Here is a 20,067-nt window from a genome sequence, read left to right on the forward strand (position 1 = left end):
CTTCAAGTTGCTAGTGAACTTTGTGAACATCATTGACTTTCTATGGGCTCACCCTATCATTGCTAGTTGCTTCCTGTGTGGGCAGCCCTATTTTATATTTAATTATTAATAATTATTCATGATTATATTCATAATTATGAATAATTATTTATATGTATTATTTCTCTCATAGCAGAATCTATACTAATAAGTATATTAAGACCAACTTTCATGTTGGTCTTAAAACATCTTTGTATAGCAGAGCAACCAATCAATCGATGTCATGAGGTATTTTTGGTTTTTTGAGGCACAATGTGACCTAACAGTTCACTTTACTATGTGCTAGTTTTTCCTTTATATGATTTAGTTCTACTTATAAAACCAATGGAAAGATTATCAAGCTGTTATTGAGCAGGGTCAGGATGGGTTGATGACTCAAACAGCAGACTTCATGTTTCTTTTAACCATGATTCTTCCATAATACATAATTCTTCATACCCAGTTGTATAGATCAGCTGTTTGGATTCATCGGTATACTTGCCTCTCCCCTACCTTCATTCTAGGTGGACTGTGTGGCAACTGGCCTACCCGATCCAGAAGTTTTCTGGAGTCTTCCAGATGGAACAATAATCAACAACGCCCTTCAGTCAGATGATAGCGGCCTTCGTAACCGCCGACATGTTATGTTTGGCAATGGAACTTTACTTCTCCAGCAGATGGGCAAAAAAGATGAGGGTGACTACACTTGTTATGCCAAGAACAAACTGGGAAAAGATGAAAGAAAAGTGAGCGTCAAAGTGGGACCAAATGCTCCGAAAATTAGATTCAAGTCACAATCACTAGTGACGATAAAACTGGGAGAATCAGCCAAACTGAGTTGTGAGGCAACTGGTGAACCTACACCTAGAATCACATGGATCTCACCACAAAAGGATGTCATACCAGCATCATCCGACAAATTTCAGATTATGGATGGTGGAATGTTACTCGTAAAGAAAGTGACACTGTCTAGTGAAGGAATATACACATGTTTGGCACGAAATTCAGCTGGTGATGATGTAAAGAACATAAAAGTTGAAGCTGAGCCCCAGGAACCCTTTATCAATGGTGTGAAAGGGAGGAGTACCACCAAGGTTTTGGGTGTATCGTACCAAACAGCACATCTGCATTGTAGAGTGGAAGGAAAACCCGAACCAAGAGTCTGGTGGGTTACTCCTTATGGCCTCTCACTCCCAGCACCCTACCTCGGAGGTCGCTTTCAAGTCCATCAAAATGGTACCTTGGAGCTGAGGGGGATAAGGAAAACAGATGAAGGGAGGTATATGTGTCTAGCAAAAAACAACATGGGTGAAGCCTCACTTTTGGTTGAATTTGATGTAGCATCATTAGCAGAGAAACCTACTTTTTCTGTTCCCAATATTGAGATCTTACCAATAAAGCCAGATGGAGGGGAACTGATTCTTGAGTGCTCTGCCCGTGGCAAGCCAAACCCAGAGTTTTCATGGATACTACCCAATGGCACATTGTTGATGCCTGGTGCTAGACTCCAGCGGTTCACCCATTATTTAGGCAATGGAACTCTGCGGATCTCTCGACCAGTTCCAGCTGATAAAGGAGTGTATCGGTGCCTAGCAAAAAATGTTGCAGGACAAGCAGAGAAACGTTATGCCCTGGAAGCTGGGAGGAAGCCAGTGATCAGAGGATCTACAGGTATGTTTGTGTTTTTTTATCCAAAATTAATGAAACAGAAATGTCTTTTGTTATGTGTCATTCATATGTGAAAAAGAAAGAAATATATTTGTGTAATGCCCGCTGTCTTTGGACCAAGACCAGTTTTAATTATTTTCCCACTTTTTAATAGCGACTGCAAAATGTGTCTGTTTGACCAAGAGCACTTCCTCTTAACCCTTGGGTGAACCTGGGACCCCAGCGGTCCCCAACCCCCGGGCCATGGACCGGTACCGCGCCGTGAGTCGTTTGGTACCGGGCCACGAGAGTCTCGGGTGTGCAATTTATGGTTTTCAGGGTTTTTATCGTTAACTCGGTTTCCCTGGGTCTTTTCCCGTGTTGTAGTTGTGTCTTATTTTGAAAGAAATATTTACGTGTTACCATAGCAACCAGAGAGTATTAAGGGGCAGAGTTATTATATTTACAAAATCCCACAGTTTTTGTCTTGGTCGTATCATTTATTTTGTTTTATTTATCCACGGCATCTTAAAGTCCGGTCCATGAAAATATTGTCTGACATTAAACCGGTCCGTGGCGCAAAAAAGGTTGGGGACCGCAGGTCTTAAAGGTTTTAGTTGTTTTGGTCTGCACCCAAGTATAATTTTTGTGTTCAGAGGTTCTGCCAAAGAGTCAACGCATGTTTGTGTTATCTCAGTTCTACCGTATCATTGTATTTATTGTGTCTATCATTTTAGCAAGAGATTATCTTACTGTTACAATTTGACTTTTTCCAGGTGGGATGAAGATCACTTATGGCCTCAATCTGAACTTGCCTTGCACTGTGGATGGCTGGCCGCAGGCATCAATCACATGGATCCTGCCCAATGGTGTTGTTTTGGACAAACCTCAAACTATTGGCCGAATATCTTTCTTTCCCAATGGTACGCTCCAGCTCAGGCAGATGGCTACCTTTGACAAAGGAACATACATTTGTAAAGCTTCCAACTCTTTCGGGTCGTCAGCACTATCCTACCCAGTCACTGTGATGGTGTTCCCTCCACAAATCACAAGTACAATGACTTCCATCACCAGAGCGTACAGGGGATCGCCCGTCATGTTAAAGTGTGTCGCAACTGGTATTCCCAAGCCAGACATTTCATGGACATTACCTGGGCGCACCACACTGGCTCCCCACAGCCGGTACACAGTACAGGGAGGAATTCATATGACAGAGGAGGGCAGTCTGGTCATACAGAACCCTGTGCTCATGAACTCTGGTATTTACAAATGCAACGCAAAAAATGCCCTCGGAACAGATTTCAAATCGACGTACTTACAAGTTGTTTGAATTACTTTAACAATCATTTGTACTCAGAATATCTCACAGCAGTGGTCTGGATAGGATTTTTTTCCATTAGGATTTGAATATATCGTCAGTGACGAGGCAGATTTAAAGCTGGTTGACTAATGGCTTCGCTTGAGATTTCACGCACTGCAGTTTGAAAATGAACATTTATTATTTGTGAAGCGTAAATCACGTTTTCTGATTGTTTGTTTGTTTTTTGCAGACGTTTTGTTCAGTATACCTACTGACCCTACAGGTCTTTTGTCCTGTTGCAAGCACATCTTCTCGGCATTACTCCCATAGATGTGATCTCACGTTACCCTTATAACATTATAGTTTATTAAATTTTACTTCCCTAAAAAAATTGTTGCCACTTAACAGCAAGTTCTGTCAGCTGACACACCTTCATGCTTTACTTTCTGTACCCACCATCTGCATACAGTATTGCAGTTTTTTGTTTTTGGCAGATTAAAGTGTTTTTATAAAGATTCAACAGTTCATGGTACAGAAGAGTAGAGCTTACTGCAGACATCTGTAAGTCGTAGCTGTGGAGCGATCTTAAACTGCTTGTTTGCTAAGTACCATACATGATAAGCTTTCAATGTCTCTTTTCTATGAGGATTCAATTACCTCTTATTACTACAGTGTGTTTGAGCAAATAATTTAGTGTATGTATCAATATCATTTATTCATGTTCATAATGGTGGGAAGGAGTAGTTCATAGCTGGTTGTGAACTATTAACAAAATATGTAAGTACATAATTTATAAGTTAGTAATAAAATATCCAGGTTTTTATTGTTTTTTGTTGTTTTTATTGTTCTTTTCTTCTCTGTTTGTTTTTTGTGGGTTTGCATTGTGCGTTGAACTTGCTGCAGATGGTGATTTAAATGCAGAATGACAGAGCCCTTCTTCTATATAACAATATTGCCAGTTTGCAAGCAATTTACTCCTCTATCAAAGACATGCGTTGTGGGAGTCGCCAATCTGTGTGAGATTGATTATAGTCAGTTCAAGTGGGACTTAGTTGTTTGGAGACAGGTTTCATCCCACCAGAAAACCTGTGCAATTACCTTGCAGTCAAAAGTGGTCACACAGAGGTTGCAGGTGTTGCACGCTGATCCTCTTTATGACCATCTGACCACCATTACTACTTGCAGTTAGTGGGCAACCTCCACACATGCCATAGTCCAGCACTGGTTGGTTGTTATTTTTGGAGTCTGTGAAACTCTCTGAGTCCAGGATGAGCAGAGTAGATGTTTATGTCATCCTTGGGTTTGAGCCCAGACCTTCCCCGCCTCATTCTGACCATCAGTCATGTTCATCCCTTGCACTTCATACAGCACATTCAATTTAAATTCAATTCAATTCAATTTTATTTATGAAGCACCAAATCACAACAACAGCTGCTGAAAGGTGCTTTATATTATAAAGTAAAGATACAACAATAATACAAAGAACACAGAGAAAACCCCAACAATCGGAACAATCAGAACAATCAGCAAGTGTGGGCGATGGTGGGAAGAAAGGAAACTCCAGCAGAACCAGGCTCAGGGAGGGACGGTCATCTGCCATGACCAGTTTGGGGGTGAGAGGAGGAAACCAGCACAAAAAGAGCCAGAGACTAATAATAACCATTGATTAAATGCAGGGAGGTGTATAAACATATAATGAGTGAAAAAAGGTGACTGAAGAAGAAACAATCAGTGCATCACAGCAAGCACACAGCAGCCTGCACCTGCTGCAGTGTAACTAAGGGAGGATTCAGGACCACCTGATCCAGCTCTGTGTGCTTTATCAAAAAGGAAAGCCTAATCTTAAAAGCAGGGTGCAACACATGCATCCATATGACCTCTTACTCTTGACAATGGGGCTGGTGTGGCTTCTCACCAAGTATGTTTCATGACAAACACACACTCACTTTCACCTTGTTAAAGATGCAGCGCTTGATGACCGGTCATGATGAATGTTTGCTTTAACTTTTATTCTTATTTTTTCTCCCTTTTCCCCTCTTTTTTATAATGTCTTCTCTTTTCTTTTGTCTGTCAGCTCTGGCATTGTTGAACAGCACACGAATAAAATTTACAGTAAAAGAAATTAGAATAAACTGTCACAGAAGAGGAGCCTACACAGAGTTTATAGAGCTCCTTGTGGCAAAGCAAATGTATTTGGCATAATAGTGTATTCAGACCAGGAGAGGATGCCATGATAACAACCTCCACCTCATCAGCTTTTACTTAAAGGCAAGCTCAAGCACCCAGTCTCCTCCAGGTTGTCTGCCTCCTCAGGTTCCTTTATGTTAGTCCTATGAAAGTTATCACTCTCTCTGTTAACGTCTGTGTCTCCTGTTTACCAGTGTCTTCACCAGTTTGTCTGAAGGCCCGTTCTGGAACACTCCCCTCACTTACTGACCTGCTGGGTCACTCTTGTTATGGATTCAAATATTGGGGATGGATACAAGAGGAAAACCAAAATAACAACACTGGTCCGGCCGGGTTGAGTCAAACGATGATTTTAATGTAAACGCGTGGGAGATGGACACCGTACGCAGACAGCATGAGATCTCAAAATGGTGGAGCATTGATCAAACTCTTATAGCCTCTAGTGGCCCCCACCTAATCATAAAAGCCTAAACATTCACATTCTTTCTCTCACACGGCGCCTAAACAAAGGAGGCAAAAGCGTGGCTGCAGGGCGGGTCCACTAGCTCGGCTAAAGAAACAGCCATTTAAGCCACCGCTTCCGAGTATTTTCCTCTCCAACGTCAGGTCCATAACCAACAAAATCGACGAACTGAGATTACAAATTGCAGTCAATAAGTGTGTACGGGACAGCAGCATAATATTACTCACAGAGACTTGGCTGCAGCCATCAATTCCGGACTCGGCTATTGAGCTAGCAGGCCGCACGGTTCACCGTCACGACAGGAACGGCCACTCCGGTAAGATCAAAGGAGGGGGTTTATGCATCTACACCAATGACAGCTGGTGCAAAAACACAAAGACTGTAGACAGCCACTGTTCCCCGGATTTGGAATACTTGACTGTGAAGTGCAGACCCGTCTACATACCTCGCGAGTTTACTGTTGTCATGGTAACGGCCGTGTATGTACCACCCGATGCTAATGCTAACTCTGCCATGGAGGAGCTGCACAAGACAATAAGCAACCAGCAGAACTCCCATCCAAACGCAGTGCACATTATAGCTGGGGACTTCAACCATGCTGATTTAAGGTCAGTATTCCCCAGATTTGAACAGCATATTAAATGTGCAACGAGGGGGAAAAACACATTGGATAAAGCCTACAGCAACATCCAAAAAGGCTACAGAGCAACCCCTCTACCACATCTAGGTTTGTCAGACCACATGTCCATGCTGTTGATCCCTGCATACACTCCCATTAGGAGAAGAGCCCCCCCAGTCACAAAAACTGTGAAAACCTGGCCAGAAGGTGCATCACATCAGCTGCAGGACTGTTTTGAAAACACGGACTGGAGCGTGTTCGAACATCAGGACCTTGAAGAGCACACAACATCAGTGCTCTCATATATTAACTTCTGTGTCAACAGTGTCACTGTGGACAAACGTCTCCGGGTGTATTCCAACCAGAAACCCTGGATGACTAAAGAGGTCCAGGTCCTGCTGAAGCAACGTGACGCCGCTTTTAGATCCGGTGATGGTATGCAGTACAGTGCAGCCAGATCTCAGTTGAAAAGAGGCATCAGAGAGGCCAAGGCAGCGTACAAGAGAAGGATCGAAGACCACTTCACCACCAACAACTCACGACAGGTATGGCAGGGAGTTCAGCACTTAACCAACTACAAACCTGGCAATACCACGTTGACTGAGGGTAACGCGGAGCTTGCAGAGGAGCTGAACCACTTCTTCGCACGCTTTGAGGTGAAGGGACCAGAGGCAGCAGCAGCAAAAACATCGGACAGCAGCAGCCCAAGCCTCATAGTGCAGGAATATGAGGTGAGGCGCACACTGAGGGCAGTGAACCCCAGGAAGGCCACCGGACCAGATGGGGTAACCGCAAAGGTCCTAAAAGAGTGTGCAGACCAGCTGGCTGGGGTCTTCACTAAGATCTTCAACACTTCACTGTCCCAGTCCTGCATCCCGCCGTGCCTAAAGTCAGCCACAATTGTCCCACTGCCAAAGCGTACTAACATTAGCAGCCTCAACGACTACCGACCAGTTGCTCTAACACCTGTTATAATGAAGTGCTTTGAGAAACTGGTCCGACGTCACATCATGTCCTGCCTGCCACCCACACTCGACCCGCTCCAGTTTGCATACAGAGCTAACAGATCAACTGAAGATGCCATTGCTACAACGCTCCACACCACCATCTCTCACCTGGAAGTGCAGGGCCGTTACGCCAGGCTGCTCTTTGTTGACTTTAGCTCTGCTTTCAATACGATACTCCCGGACAGACTAATAGATAAACTGCTGGAAATTGGACTTCCTTCCACCACCTGCCGCTGGATCAGAGACTTCCTCTCAGACCGTGTACAGAGAGTTAGAGTGGGGCCTCATCTTTCCTCAGCCCTCAGCCTCAACACCGGCTCTCCACAAGGCTGTGTACTGAGTCCCCTACTGTACACTCTGTACACACATGACTGTGTTAGTTCCCACCCAGACAACACAGTCATCAAGTTTGCAGATGATACCACTGTGGTGGGGCTCATCTCAGGGGGAGATGAGACTGCATACAGAGCTGAAGTTCAGAGGCTGTCAGATTGGTGTGCAGACAACAACCTGGACCTCAATACCACCAAAACAAAAGAACTGGTAGTTGACTTCAGAAGGAGGAAGTCCGAGCTGCAGCCTGTCAGCATCAACGGGGAGTGCGTGGAAAGGGTCTCCAGTTTCAAGTTTCTGGGTGTGCACATAGACACAGACCTCCAATGGAGCTCTAACACCTCTGCGGTCTTAAAGAAGGCCCAACAGCGTCTCCACTTTCTGAGAATCCTCAGAAAAATGGACCTGAAGAAGGAGCTGCTGACCGTCTTCTACCGCTGCTCCATTGAAAGTGTGCTGACATATTGCATCGGTGTGTGGTTCTCCAGCTGCACCACAGCACACAGAAAGGCACTCCAGAGGGTCATCAACATGGCCCAAAAAATCATTGGACATCCTCTTCCCTCCCTGAAGGACCTGTACAGCACTCGCTGTCTCAAGAGGGCACGCAGCATCCTACGGGACTGCACACACCCAGGACACCGGGTGTTTAAGCTGCTGCCGTCTGGCAGGAGGTTCAGGCTGCTGAGGTCCCGAACAAATAGACTCAAGGACAGCTTTTACAACAGGGCAATAGCCCTGATCAATGTAAATAGCTGACCTGACTGGATACCTCCCTGGACTTTTTAGGGGGAGGTAACAATGTTTAAAACGATAACAATAATATTTATATTTATAACAAGGTGCAATAATAATTAATGTGCAATAATAACAGTGTGCAATACACATACACTTATTCTTCTTTTTTATACTAAGTTAATATACTGTGTTGTGTTGTTTGTTACGTTGTGATGTGTCATATCGTGTCGTGTTGTGTTATATGTAGTGCCGACGTAGGACAGTTTTTCCAATTTCATTGTACTACTGTACTATGTATGACTGTGCAATGACAATAAAGAGTTATCTTATCTTATCTTATCTTAGGCTACGACCTTGGCTCCCTGTTTATCTGCTCCTGCTGAGATGGGGCAGAAAACCTCTCCGGTATGTTCTGCTCTCTTCTAGTCAGACAAATAAGGCGATGACTTTCTACGAACAGTATTTCTTATAACTCAGCAGTATGATGCATCATAAAACAATATCATTCATTCACAATAAATCAGCAGTCTAATGTAATGCAAATCAGTTTAACAAATGTAATAGTTATCACCTTCTTCTAATTCAGGAGAATAATGCAAACTAAAACTACATAATAATTTACAATCTTTAATTAGGGGTCTAACATGGCATAGAATAATATTATAATCCCACACTCTCCAATGATCTCTTTACCTGTGGACGAACAAACCAGTGGCCTCCGCTTCTGAAAATAAAGCTTGATTTAGACTTCTGTGGAAAGAAATCTATGTCCTAACTGACATTGTAACCAGAAACTCCTTTAATTTCTACACTGCAACCTTCCACAACATTCAAGTCATCGTGGTAACCGTCGACCAGACGTGTAGTTACATTTCTCGAGGTGCATCAGGTTAAGTCAAAGGATGCAGCGTAGGGTTAAAATGGGATTAGTGTTATGGTGTCATTGATCTGACAGAGAATTATAAAATCACATGTAACTGTCACAGCTCAGAGTAAGCACTGCATTCACACTCACCCTCACTAACTGCGCTGCTCATGAGTGACACGACAAAACTTGAGGACATGGAGGACTGGAGTCCGGCTAAAGGCTGGTTGTGCCACCTAAAGACACATATAGGACAATAATGGTATGTGTAACAAAGCTTCAAGTTTGAACTTAATTTGATGCCATAGATGTGGAAACTGAGGCTGAAATTTCAAAGCTGCAGAGGACAGAATTTCACATGTATTAACTGTTATTTTCCTTCTTTTTTTTCCTCCTGAAGTTTTAGTGAGAGAGGAAAACAACTTAGACTGAGTAATCATAAAAAGTCATCTATGGATAACTACATGTTATTTTTGTAACACTGGGGTATTATTTTGTTTGTATACGTGTATCCAAATGTGTGCTATATTTCACTGGGCTCACTAGAATGTGAATGTCCCACTGAGCATCGCTTTCAGACAAACAGGCCTTTTTCTGAGGATGAAGGGGAGCTTTGTCAGACAGAAACGTTGGGATTGTTTGACACTGGGAGTGACTTTTTTTTTTTTTTGCGTGTGTGCGTGTGCGTGTAAGAAAAGGATTATGTTTGTCTCTTTGAGAGAGAGAAAATGTGCACGTCTGTGAGGAAGAGACTGCGTCTGTGTCTTAACGGATTTGTTCAAACAGAGAGTGGCACGCCTGTTTGTCTGTGCAAGAAAAACAAGTGTTTGGTGATTCTGTCTGCATTTCAGTCTGATATCAGCAAACAGTGAGTGTGCATACACGTGAACAAGGCTGCGTGTTTCTCAGCTGTCACTTCTGCTGCGTTGAGTCAAGATGGAAACACAGCAGCTCAAACGTGCTGCAGCTTCTTGTACAGCATCGTTTCAGACGGTGAGTGAAACAGACTCTGTCTCTTCCTTCTGTTTCTTCGTTTCAAAGCATCAGCTGTTATGCATCAGACTTTTTTTTTTATCTCAACTGCAACAAAAATAACTAAACTTTAAAATAATAATAATAATAATCCAGGAGACTGGGAGCTGAGGAAAACTTGTGCTGTGTACTGTGGCATGACTGGTTGGTCTACAACTTTGGACTTTGGACTCGATAAAACACAGTGGATGACAGCGGCTGGTGTGGCACCTCAAATTATCAGAGACTGCAGACACGTGACGACAGGTTTCAAACACCTTCTAAATTTCTAAATGAAATGCAAAGTTACTTTTCATGTGAAAAGAGGACCCTGGACCACTGAACAACAGTTCAGCTTATTCCCTGTAAGATGTTACTGATGTCGCTGTTTCAAGAGGGCTTTGTTTTAGGAATTTGCTGAAGAAATCTGTGCACGGTGGCTCTTGATGCACTGACACCAGCCTCTGTCCACTCCCTGTGAAGCTCTCCAAAGTTCTTGAAACACCTTGACTCGACAATCCTGTGCTGCGGTCATCTTTGTTTCTTTTGCATCTTTTCCAACCCTGATTTTCCCTTCCTGCCAACTTTCAGTTCATATTCTTCAATTTAGCACTCTGTGAACAGCCAGTCCTGTCAGCAGTTACCTTCTGTGGCTAACTCCTCATGGAGTGTACTGACTGTCACCATCTGTGGCTGCGTTAACATGAATTGGAGTGCCTTAGAGAATCGCCTCATGACAATCTCATGTTGTGACAGCCTTCATTAGCATTAAGCTGTTTCACTCGCAGACAGAAAACTTTATGTTATCTTAAAACGGTTGTTCTCTGTATTGCTCTTTCTTTTTGTTCACTTAAATCGAGCGAGGAATCTGGGAACACTGCAATCCTTTGCATTATGAACTTCTTGGTTTATGGAATGTGACAGTGTGACAAGCCGATCAGCTCATGTGACGACAGACAGTGTGAGAAAATCTTTCACTTTCTTTCTCTGTTACACCCTGAAAGGAAATGCTTGAATTATAGAAAAACCTTCTGTTTACTTCAGTACTTTAAGTGCATCACATTTTAAACTGTAATCTTTATACTATCTTGAATCTAGAAGGAAGTAATTATGACTAATGACAGTGGATGAAAAACAAGCTAATAGAGAGTTCTGCTCATGAACTGTAAACACAAGGTGAACGTAAAGAGATGAACTGTTGACCATGACAAAGCCCTGTGGCCCTGGTGTAATTTATATTAACTTCCAATCCTAGTATTACAATATGATTACGTTATAAATAAATAATATCACAATAATTAGGTTTGACTATGACTAAATAGTGTTTCTAGTGATGTGTAGGTGCCCTGCTTGGCATGAGTCTTTTTTCACATGTCTTTATAACAGTTTGGGTATTTTTTAGGTACTCGACAGATTTCAGAAAGAAGAGATAAAATTAGAAGTCTGGAGGTGAGATTGCTCTTTGGGTCTGGTAACATGAGCTGGCTGAATTTAGGCTATCAGCTGATTATATTTAATGGCCTTTGTGGCATCAATGTTACAATGTTTTGTGGTTATAATGATGCAGTTCAGTAAATTTAAATTTAAATATCCTATGTTTCTATAATATGGTGCATTAGTCATTACCACTCAGGGCTGCCCGCTCCCCAAGCCTGGTTCTGAGGTTTCTTCCTTTTAAAGGAGTTTTCCCTCCCACTGTCACCAAAGCGCTTGTTCACAGGGGGTCAACTGATTGTTGGGGTTTTCTCTGTATTACTGTAGGGTCTTACATTGCAATATAAAGCACCATGAGGCAAGTGCTCATTTACAACTTTTTAAACTGCATTTCATTGAATTGTCAATTATTTTTATTATTCATAAATTATTATTATTATTATTATTATTAGTCAATTGATTTTTTTTTTTATTGTATTCTTCTCCCTTTAAGGCCACAGTCAGCTGCTGAAAGGAGCATCGTTGGTATTGTTGCCTCCCTCGTCTCCTCCTTCTTTTCTCCTTTCCCCTCCCTTCTCCCGTCTATCAATCCTCTTCTCGACACACGCACCCCGATTTCCGCATCGCCTCCTCCGGTATAATGACCAACGATAGCCCGGAGGAGGAGACCCGAGCTCCGGGCGGCGGAGGAGGTGGTTGTGGAAGAGCAATCGGTAGAAAACACCGAGCGGATGACAATGTGACGATCCTAACATCATCCATGGATTTACACAGAGCCAGCCGGAGCCGAGCCAGCAGCAGCAGCAACGATGCCGCCCCGAGCATCACGTCCTCCGTGGATCTGAGCACCTCCTCCCTGGAGCTGAGCATCCAGACGCGGATCTTTAAGATCATCGTCATCGGGGACTCCAACGTGGGGAAGACCTGCCTCACCTTCCGCTTCACGGGGGGCAGCTTCCCCGATAAGACCGAGGCCACCATCGGCGTGGATTTCAGGGAGAAGGTGGTGGAGATCGAAGGGGAGACTATCAAGGTAACAGGCAGCAGAGGAGCTGGATGCTGATCAGTGGTGTTCCCTCACTCCTACACCCTTCCTCCTCCTCTCGGCTGAGCTGATCAGCTGCCAGTGGACACAAAGGGGGCCGTTTCTTTCATTTTATCCTCACACTCTCAAAGGATGGGCAACATTTTAGAATATCTCTGGAGAAATGTAACATTTAAAAAAACATATTTTTAGTACATTCTAAAGAACTACAACTCCCTTTTTTCTTTGCCGCCACATGCTCTGTAGTCAGTAACAGGCCACAGGAAGATAAAGGTAGCCTCTAATGAATTCTATTGTATGGCTCAGTAGGCTTTTTGTGGATTTCGAGTTTGAAACATAAACAGAAATGAATATATTTTTACAAATCTGACTATGAATGCAACATTTCTTAAGAGAATATTAAAACTCTAAATGAAAAACAAAACATCAAAATCTGACTGTGGTGCTGCAGAATCTATAAATATGCGCTTGTCCACCTTCAGCACGTGCAAGCCATTCATTTACATGTATAATATAAAGCAGGTCTACAAGGTGATTGCAACAATTAAGCTGTTCAATCAACAAAAATAACCACATTCCCGTGTTTGCACGTGTGAGGCAAGCCCCTTAGCTGGGCTGTTATTGTAGTCACAAAGTAAAGACAGCAGCATCGTAAATGTAGGCCACACTGTCATGTGCCCTGATTGTGAAATTAAAATGTAATGACTTTGAAGATCATTTCTGGAGCAATGCGTACTGGCAGACGTAACAAAACCAACATCAGACCACAGTGTAAAAACAGGTTCAAGATTTTAGCATGAATATGAAAGGTTAATAATTTGCTTACTCATCTGGTTCGTCGTTTCTTTAACTGTGATTCCTGACTCACACCTTGGCTGGTCACTCAGACCAGACGCTGTGATGTCAGTGAAGCTTACCTTTGTGTGCTCCCCTCCCTGCTTTCTCTCAGTGGATTATTCTGTGTGCATACTCCAGGTTCCCCCAGTGCTGACTCACAAACACAGTTGCACAGTCGCATTACGTAGTATTAGGTCATTGTATCTGAATCATCCAAATGCTCCCCAGACACACCTGCCACACTGTACAGTCATTGTTGTGAGACTGTGAAAATATCTGCTTTCTTGTTGCTGCTCTCTGAGCTGGTTACTGCTGGTGGAGTACATGGAAATGGGACATTAAATTAAGATTAATCCTCATTGGTAATTAACTCCATTTGCATAAGCAGCTGTAAGAGGAGACAGCTATGACTCCCCCTAAAGATGGATCTATATGTCTTTAAAATACTTAAAGAGTGATCAAAACAGGCCCATCTATTGTTTTGTTTTTACATTCATTTTTCTGTTCAACTGGTAATCCCACTGATATTGACGAGCTCTATTTCAACAGAGACCTTGTCAAGATGGCAGCAGTTTCTGATTGGATAATTCAAAGACAGGAAGCTGCCAACATTTATCTTAAAGAAGATGCTGTAAAGAGAATTTGCCCTTCAGTGAGCCCCCCACAAGTTTGCCTTCAGCACCAGAGCCAAGATGTCAATGTAAAATCCTGCCTTTTTATGTAAAAGTGAACTCTTCCATTGCTGAAGTAAAAACTAGGCCATTCTGTAGAAGTGGGGAAAAAATGTTGTCATACAAGTCAAAATTTCACTTGTACCTTTGATATAAGAGACTAATATATCATTAAAATTCAGAGGATTAAGTACAGAGGGATTAAACTGTGCAGCTCCCATGCTTTCTATTCCTCTGGCTGGTAAATATAAGTAAAATACAAATTTACAACTTCAAACGGCATAAACCTGCGTAGGACTATAAAAAGAAAAGCAGACTGATGTGTCAAAATAATGTCATTGATTCTCACGAGGGCATGAGATAACCTGAAAAAATATGTTTCGTAGCTTTTGACGCTTATTTCAAATTGATGAAAACAATGCTATTTACATATTCAACGTTTCTTTTTAAACTGACGTTCCCTCTGAGTGCATACATAATGCCGTATCTCTTATATTCACTTTCATAATGTCCATTTGTAATCAGTTTAAATAGGATGCAATTTTCTCAACTTATCAAATCAAGAGGGCCACGCGTTCGAAACGCTGAGCTTTGATGTTATGGTTGGCTCTGATGCAGTGTTCTGCCTCTAATGATAAATAGCTGCGCTAGTCCTTTCAAATGGTAATAGCAGATAATTCTCTGGCCCTTTTTACACTGCAGGCCTGTGCTAAGTGTTGGGAGAACTCCCTGCTGATATACAAAGTGCTACTGATCAGACAGAAAAAAAACAAAACCGTTTTTGTGCATTAGTGAAAATAAATTCTGACCTCCGATTCATCCTAATGGCCTTAGTAAGGCTAAATCTGAAATCAGTAATTATTAAAAATTACTTCATTAAGCAGTGGTATGGTACAGTGCTGGGGCTAAATACTTCTCTTTTGCTCCCCTGTTGACTGGGGGTAGTGAACAACATTCTAAACATTTGATGAACTTGGCTAACTAGCTTGAATACCCTAATTTTGTTTGAAAACATAATATGTTAAAGAACACTTAATGATTTGATCAATTCTCTTTTGAAGCCTCAAATTTGGTATATTGGCAGCAGATATTTTATATTTTTGAAATCTATCATAATCATTTTGTTTATGATATTCTAGTTCTAGCTGGAACTAGAATAGTTTTCAGCTAATGCTAGCACTAACATAGCATTCTAGCTAGTCTAGCTAGCTCACATGGTTAGAAAGGTAAAGGATGCTAATTTTGGTAAAAGTTTAAAATGAATAGAAGAAATAAAGAAATAAACAAACTGGAAAAATAAAGAGCTGACTCATTGGAGTGTCTTTAAGTACAAACGTAGTACAAAAGTTAGACATAGCTACTGTGACTTCATGTTGTTGTTTGCTGTCTCATTGTTTGCAGTCTCATTTTAAAGCCTTGAGCATTTTCAAACAAAACCAAGGTGGGTCTTACTACGAAAATGCGTGCTCATTTATTCCTGCATACCTCAGGTAATACTCCACTTTGAAGGATAGTATGAACAGGATTTACAAAACAGACTTCATTTTTTATTCAATATGACTCAAACAAGTCACTGAGCCCATAAAGTCTTCAAGATAGTGTTTACAGAAAGCTGTTTTCTGTAGACGTCTATAGGTCTAGGTAATAGTGGGTGAAGTCTTGCATTTTAACATATATACACTTATTATGGAAAAGTAATTGCGCTAAAGAGAATAAAACCATATTTTGTACTTAATTATGTAATTATGCTTATGTCTGCTGTAAAGCTGGACATTTAAATCTAGTCTTGACACACCTGTGGAGCCAGCAGGAAGTGTTTGTTTTGATGAAATGCAGATTCTGGGCTTTTCGAGTTTTGTTTTTCAAGGCCCAGAGATTGACACTTGCTTCTAACCCACATTACATTATTTTAGGATACATACTGTAGATATTGGCTGAACCTGCTGTTAATGATCAAGCAGAAAAACGCACTGTACTGTAGAACCATGCTCTCCTGAGACCCTGTAGCTAGGAATATATTTGCACTGTTTCCTGCTCACGTGGCAATGTTCTGATTTGCAAAGTTGCAAGCTTAGACAACTCATTGCAGCCTAATTCATATTCATTGTTATTTCATTTGTACAATTTTATCTCAAGTAATTGTATGCAACAAAAAAGCTGTTGCTGTTACTTCTGATATTAAAATTGTCTTATATTTCATGATCTGCTGGATATTCTAAGAGAATACCATTTATATTTTCCACTTCTGTCAGTGCTGTCTCTATGTGTAATGATCGGTTGTCTCTGTAATTTGTATATAAACCTAAGTCGTCTGTCTCTACAGGTGCAGGTATGGGACACAGCAGGCCAGGAGCGCTTTCGTAAATCCATGGTGGAGCACTACTACCGCAATGTTCATGCTGTGGTCTTTGTATATGATGTTACCAAGATGGCTTCCTTCCGCAACCTACAGACTTGGATAGAGGTTGGCATTACATTGTAAAAATCACTTGTCAGTGAACAACAGAGGAGGCTGACTTACAGCCGCTATGTAATGATCCCCCTTTGGTACCATAAGGACTCTGAGCATTGTTCAGTGTTCCCTCCTACCCCCAAGACTGTTTATTAGTCACCGTTTGACACTGTGCTGTTTCCATCACCAGATGTGGTTTGGTGCTGTCAGAGTCTGGTGCTGTTTGGACTCTGGAGTTTGACGACACAGGAGGCAGATGAATCCAAAAATGCGTACTTTTACCAGCCATTCACCAAATCTGAAAAGGGAAGAAGGAAAAAAACAAATGGAAAAGTCAAATCATGTGCAGTCAGATTTTCTACACAGCAGTTCTCTTTCTCTGAGTCTAAGTCTCAACTATTAATAACAATCAAGACTTGAACCAAGACATAAGTTGTAAAACTGAAATGCAACTACAGTCATCTGAAAGTAAACACAAGAATCAGTGATAACGTCACTAGAGATGGTCATCCAACCAATATCGCATTTTTAAGACCAATATTTGATGATTTCAAAAGCCAGTATTCCATATGTCGGCCAATATTTTTCCCTCTTGACAATAAGTTGCAGAGCGCCCTCTAGTGGACAAACTATATACAATGTCAACACTCAACATGGTGGAAGGGTGTTTCTCCCTTCTCTTCTTTTTTCAGGTTTCCCTTAATTACCCATTATAAACAGTGCTTACTCAATGTGCACTACCACTGATTACACTGCACCTTAAATTGCACCTTACAGCTTATATATGTTTGTATCTTTTCTCTTTATTATTAGTAATTTTAATGTAAAAATCTACACAGCAAAATCTCCAGTGTTAAATTAACACTGGAGAGGGTATATATGGGTCCACACCTCTGAGTGTTAAATACAACACTGTTGAGTGTTAAATTAACACTTTTGACAGTGTTATATGTTTAAAAGTAACCTAGTCAGTTTTGAAGATTAACAATGGCTAACACTGAGCAGTGCTGATTTTCTAACACTGGAAAATAACTCAAAATGTTAGAAATATTCCAGTGTTAGAAAATCAGCACTGCTCAGTGTTAGCCATTGTTAATCTTCAAACCTGACTAAGTTACTTTTAAACATATAACACTGTCAAAAGTGTTAATTTAACACTCAACAGTGTTGTATTTAATACTCAGAGGTGTGGACTCATATAGACACTCTCCAGTGTTAATTTAACACTGGAGATTTTGCTGTGTGAAACCATAAAGCTGCACTTTCTTTTTGCCTTATAGTCTGGGGAGATCTGAAACAGTAGTAACAGTGACAATACAGATCTATGTTTACATGTGTGACAATGTTACAACTGCTGTTGTTATACACACTGGCCAAAATCATTTCAATGTGTAACAGCAAACTGACACTGCTATAATAATGTTCATTATTTGCACTACTGACAATGTGGCCCCTACTACCCCCGAACAAGGACAGTAAAATGAACCTAAGCTCCTGTTTAAGCTCATTTTGACTAGCATTTGCAGCCCTTTAAAGACTAATGTGGCAGTGGCATGGCGGCACTGCAAGTGTAAAATTCACACAAGTAGAGTAATTTTGTGGGATGTTGTAAAGACAAAGACATTTCTAAGTGTTAATACAAGCTCTGTTTAGCTCTGTGTCTCACTGGCACAGCTTCCAGGGTCTCCTCTCAGTGAAAGTGAGTCATGGTTAATGTGCAGTAACCTGTTTTCCTGCCACAGCAATTTGTTGGAATGTCTAAAATGGAAATAATTTATAGCCAACACTCCCTTTTTAATTTAGTGTAGTTCTGTCAGCATTTGCTAGAAAAAAAATTGTGGTTTTTTTTTTTATACACGATATTTATATCAGTGGTTTTGCATAACAGATGCTTTCCAGCTTGTTGTTATCCCTTCAGTACAGCTCACTGTGAAGTCCTGATATTCTAAGTATTATCAGTAGATATACTGTGGGTAATTTTTAGCAGCAGTAAAATAATTTGTAAATTATATATAATGTAATATCTTATTCAATATAATTTAATATATAAGGTTTTTTAATTACACGTGATTATTTATATATTATTCTATAGTGTCATTTATTTACACTGAATGGTGGGAACGGGGACTTCTCGCACATCCTGGCACCAGTGCGATGACATGGATGTATTTTAAATGTGAAAAAGTCCTTCTTTTGTTTTCACAGCCAAGAGACCAAATGTCTATGTTGTACTCTACATGGTTTTACAGACACACAGCCAAAGTTTATAAAGCGATATGCTTTTCACTTTCCAGGAGTGCAATGGTCATCGGGTGTCGGCATCAGTACCTCGAGTCCTGGTGGGGAACAAGTGCGACCTTGTGGACCAAATACAGGTTTGTGTGCACCGCCGAGGATCGCAGCGTGACTTCAGGGTTTATTCATCATCCACTTAACAACCGATCACTTGTGCTTTCCCAGGTGCCCTCCAACATGGCGCTGAAGTTCGCCGACGCCCACAACATGCTGCTATTCGAGACGTCGGCAAAGGACCCGAGAGAAAGTCAGAACGTCAACTCGATCTTTATGTCCTTGGCCTGCCGTCTGAAGGCTCAGAAGTCTCTGCTCTACAGAGACGTGGAGAGAGAGGATGGGCGAGTGCGACTCACACAAGAGACTGAGACAAAGAGTACTTGTCCTTGTTGAGGAAAAGGAGGAGCGGGAGGAATAATGGAAGGGAGGAGAGAAGAGTTTCTCTACATTTGAAGAAGGAAGAGGAAAAGGGATGATAGGGCGAAAGACAAGAGTCGTTTAAATTTGTAGTTTAGGAGAAGGATGGGGGTGTTAAAGCTGACACTACGAGGTGGACGGTAGAGGGGCTTAAAGCTTGTGCAAAGGACTGAAAAATCACCAACATCCTGGGAGTGATGCATCTGTTAACAATTCAGAAATAAGATGAAGCTGCCTTTTCAACTACAGTATAGTTTAGAAATTCTTCCACTTATTTGCACATATATACACAATCTGAGTAATCTGAAACCAGCCCTAGCTCGGTGTTTTCCAAGGTCATTATTAACCGCAGCAGCTTATTTTACTGGCGGTTTTTTGCTGTCAGAGCTTCATATTTGTCACATTTCACCCTTGTTGTGATTGCACCAATTCTACCGCCTTAAAAGCTAAACAGCTGGCTCTAAATTAGTTTTAATGACCCGAGGCAAAAACAGCAAAGATGTTTCAAGGATTTGAAAAAGCATTCAACAGATTCTTCTTTTGTTGAGAAATATTAGACTTTTATCGTCTCCCCCCTCCTTACATTTATGTTGCCTGATATCAAAAGCCCTCAAATGAAGGACTTAAAATCATTGTGAGATTTAAATGAATGGAGAAGATGACAGATTGCAGGATCTACAGAGGAAGACCTTGACGAGAAGGTTTCCTGCAAATGGGCCATTTATAGGTTG

General features: G+C 41.5%; 2 protein-coding genes across 2 annotated transcripts in view; both read left to right on the forward strand.

The window, feature by feature from the left end:
- Positions 1-3,769, forward strand: part of LOC146638396 (matrix-remodeling-associated protein 5) — a 28,742-nt gene extending 24,973 nt beyond the window's left edge. The window contains exons 16-17 of the mRNA XM_085361164.1: positions 543-1,689; positions 2,442-3,769. Of these exons, the coding sequence (XP_085217290.1) occupies positions 543-1,689; positions 2,442-2,995 (1,701 nt within the window). The 3' untranslated portion in view covers positions 2,996-3,769. The remainder of the gene's footprint in view (positions 1-542; positions 1,690-2,441) is intronic.
- Positions 3,770-12,262: 8,493 nt separating this feature from the next.
- Positions 12,263-19,312, forward strand: rab33a (RAB33A, member RAS oncogene family). Its single transcript, XM_085368189.1, has 4 exons — positions 12,263-12,655; positions 16,499-16,639; positions 18,922-19,002; positions 19,088-19,312. The coding sequence occupies exons 1-4, from the start codon at positions 12,263-12,265 to the stop codon at positions 19,310-19,312; spliced, it is 840 nt and encodes a 279-aa protein (XP_085224315.1).
- The last annotated feature ends 755 nt before the right edge of the window (positions 19,313-20,067 follow it).

This window comes from Diplotaxodon limnothrissa, linkage group LG2 (genome assembly GCF_057381915.1).
Source record: "Diplotaxodon limnothrissa isolate DT_005_m linkage group LG2, D_limnothrissa_male_GT1.1, whole genome shotgun sequence".
NCBI classification, from domain to species: domain Eukaryota; kingdom Metazoa; phylum Chordata; class Actinopteri; order Cichliformes; family Cichlidae; genus Diplotaxodon; species Diplotaxodon limnothrissa.

Excerpts from the sequence above, each read along its gene's own strand:
- rab33a (XM_085368189.1), top strand. The coding sequence starts at position 12,263 with ATGACCAACGATAGCCCGGAGGAGGAGACCCGAGCTCCGGGCGGCGGA. Across the intron at positions 12,656-16,498 it reads TCGAAGGGGAGACTATCAAG|GTGCAGGTATGGGACACAGC; the intron begins GTAACAGGCAGC and ends CTGTCTCTACAG. Across the intron at positions 16,640-18,921 it reads ACCTACAGACTTGGATAGAG|GAGTGCAATGGTCATCGGGT; the intron begins GTTGGCATTACA and ends TTCACTTTCCAG.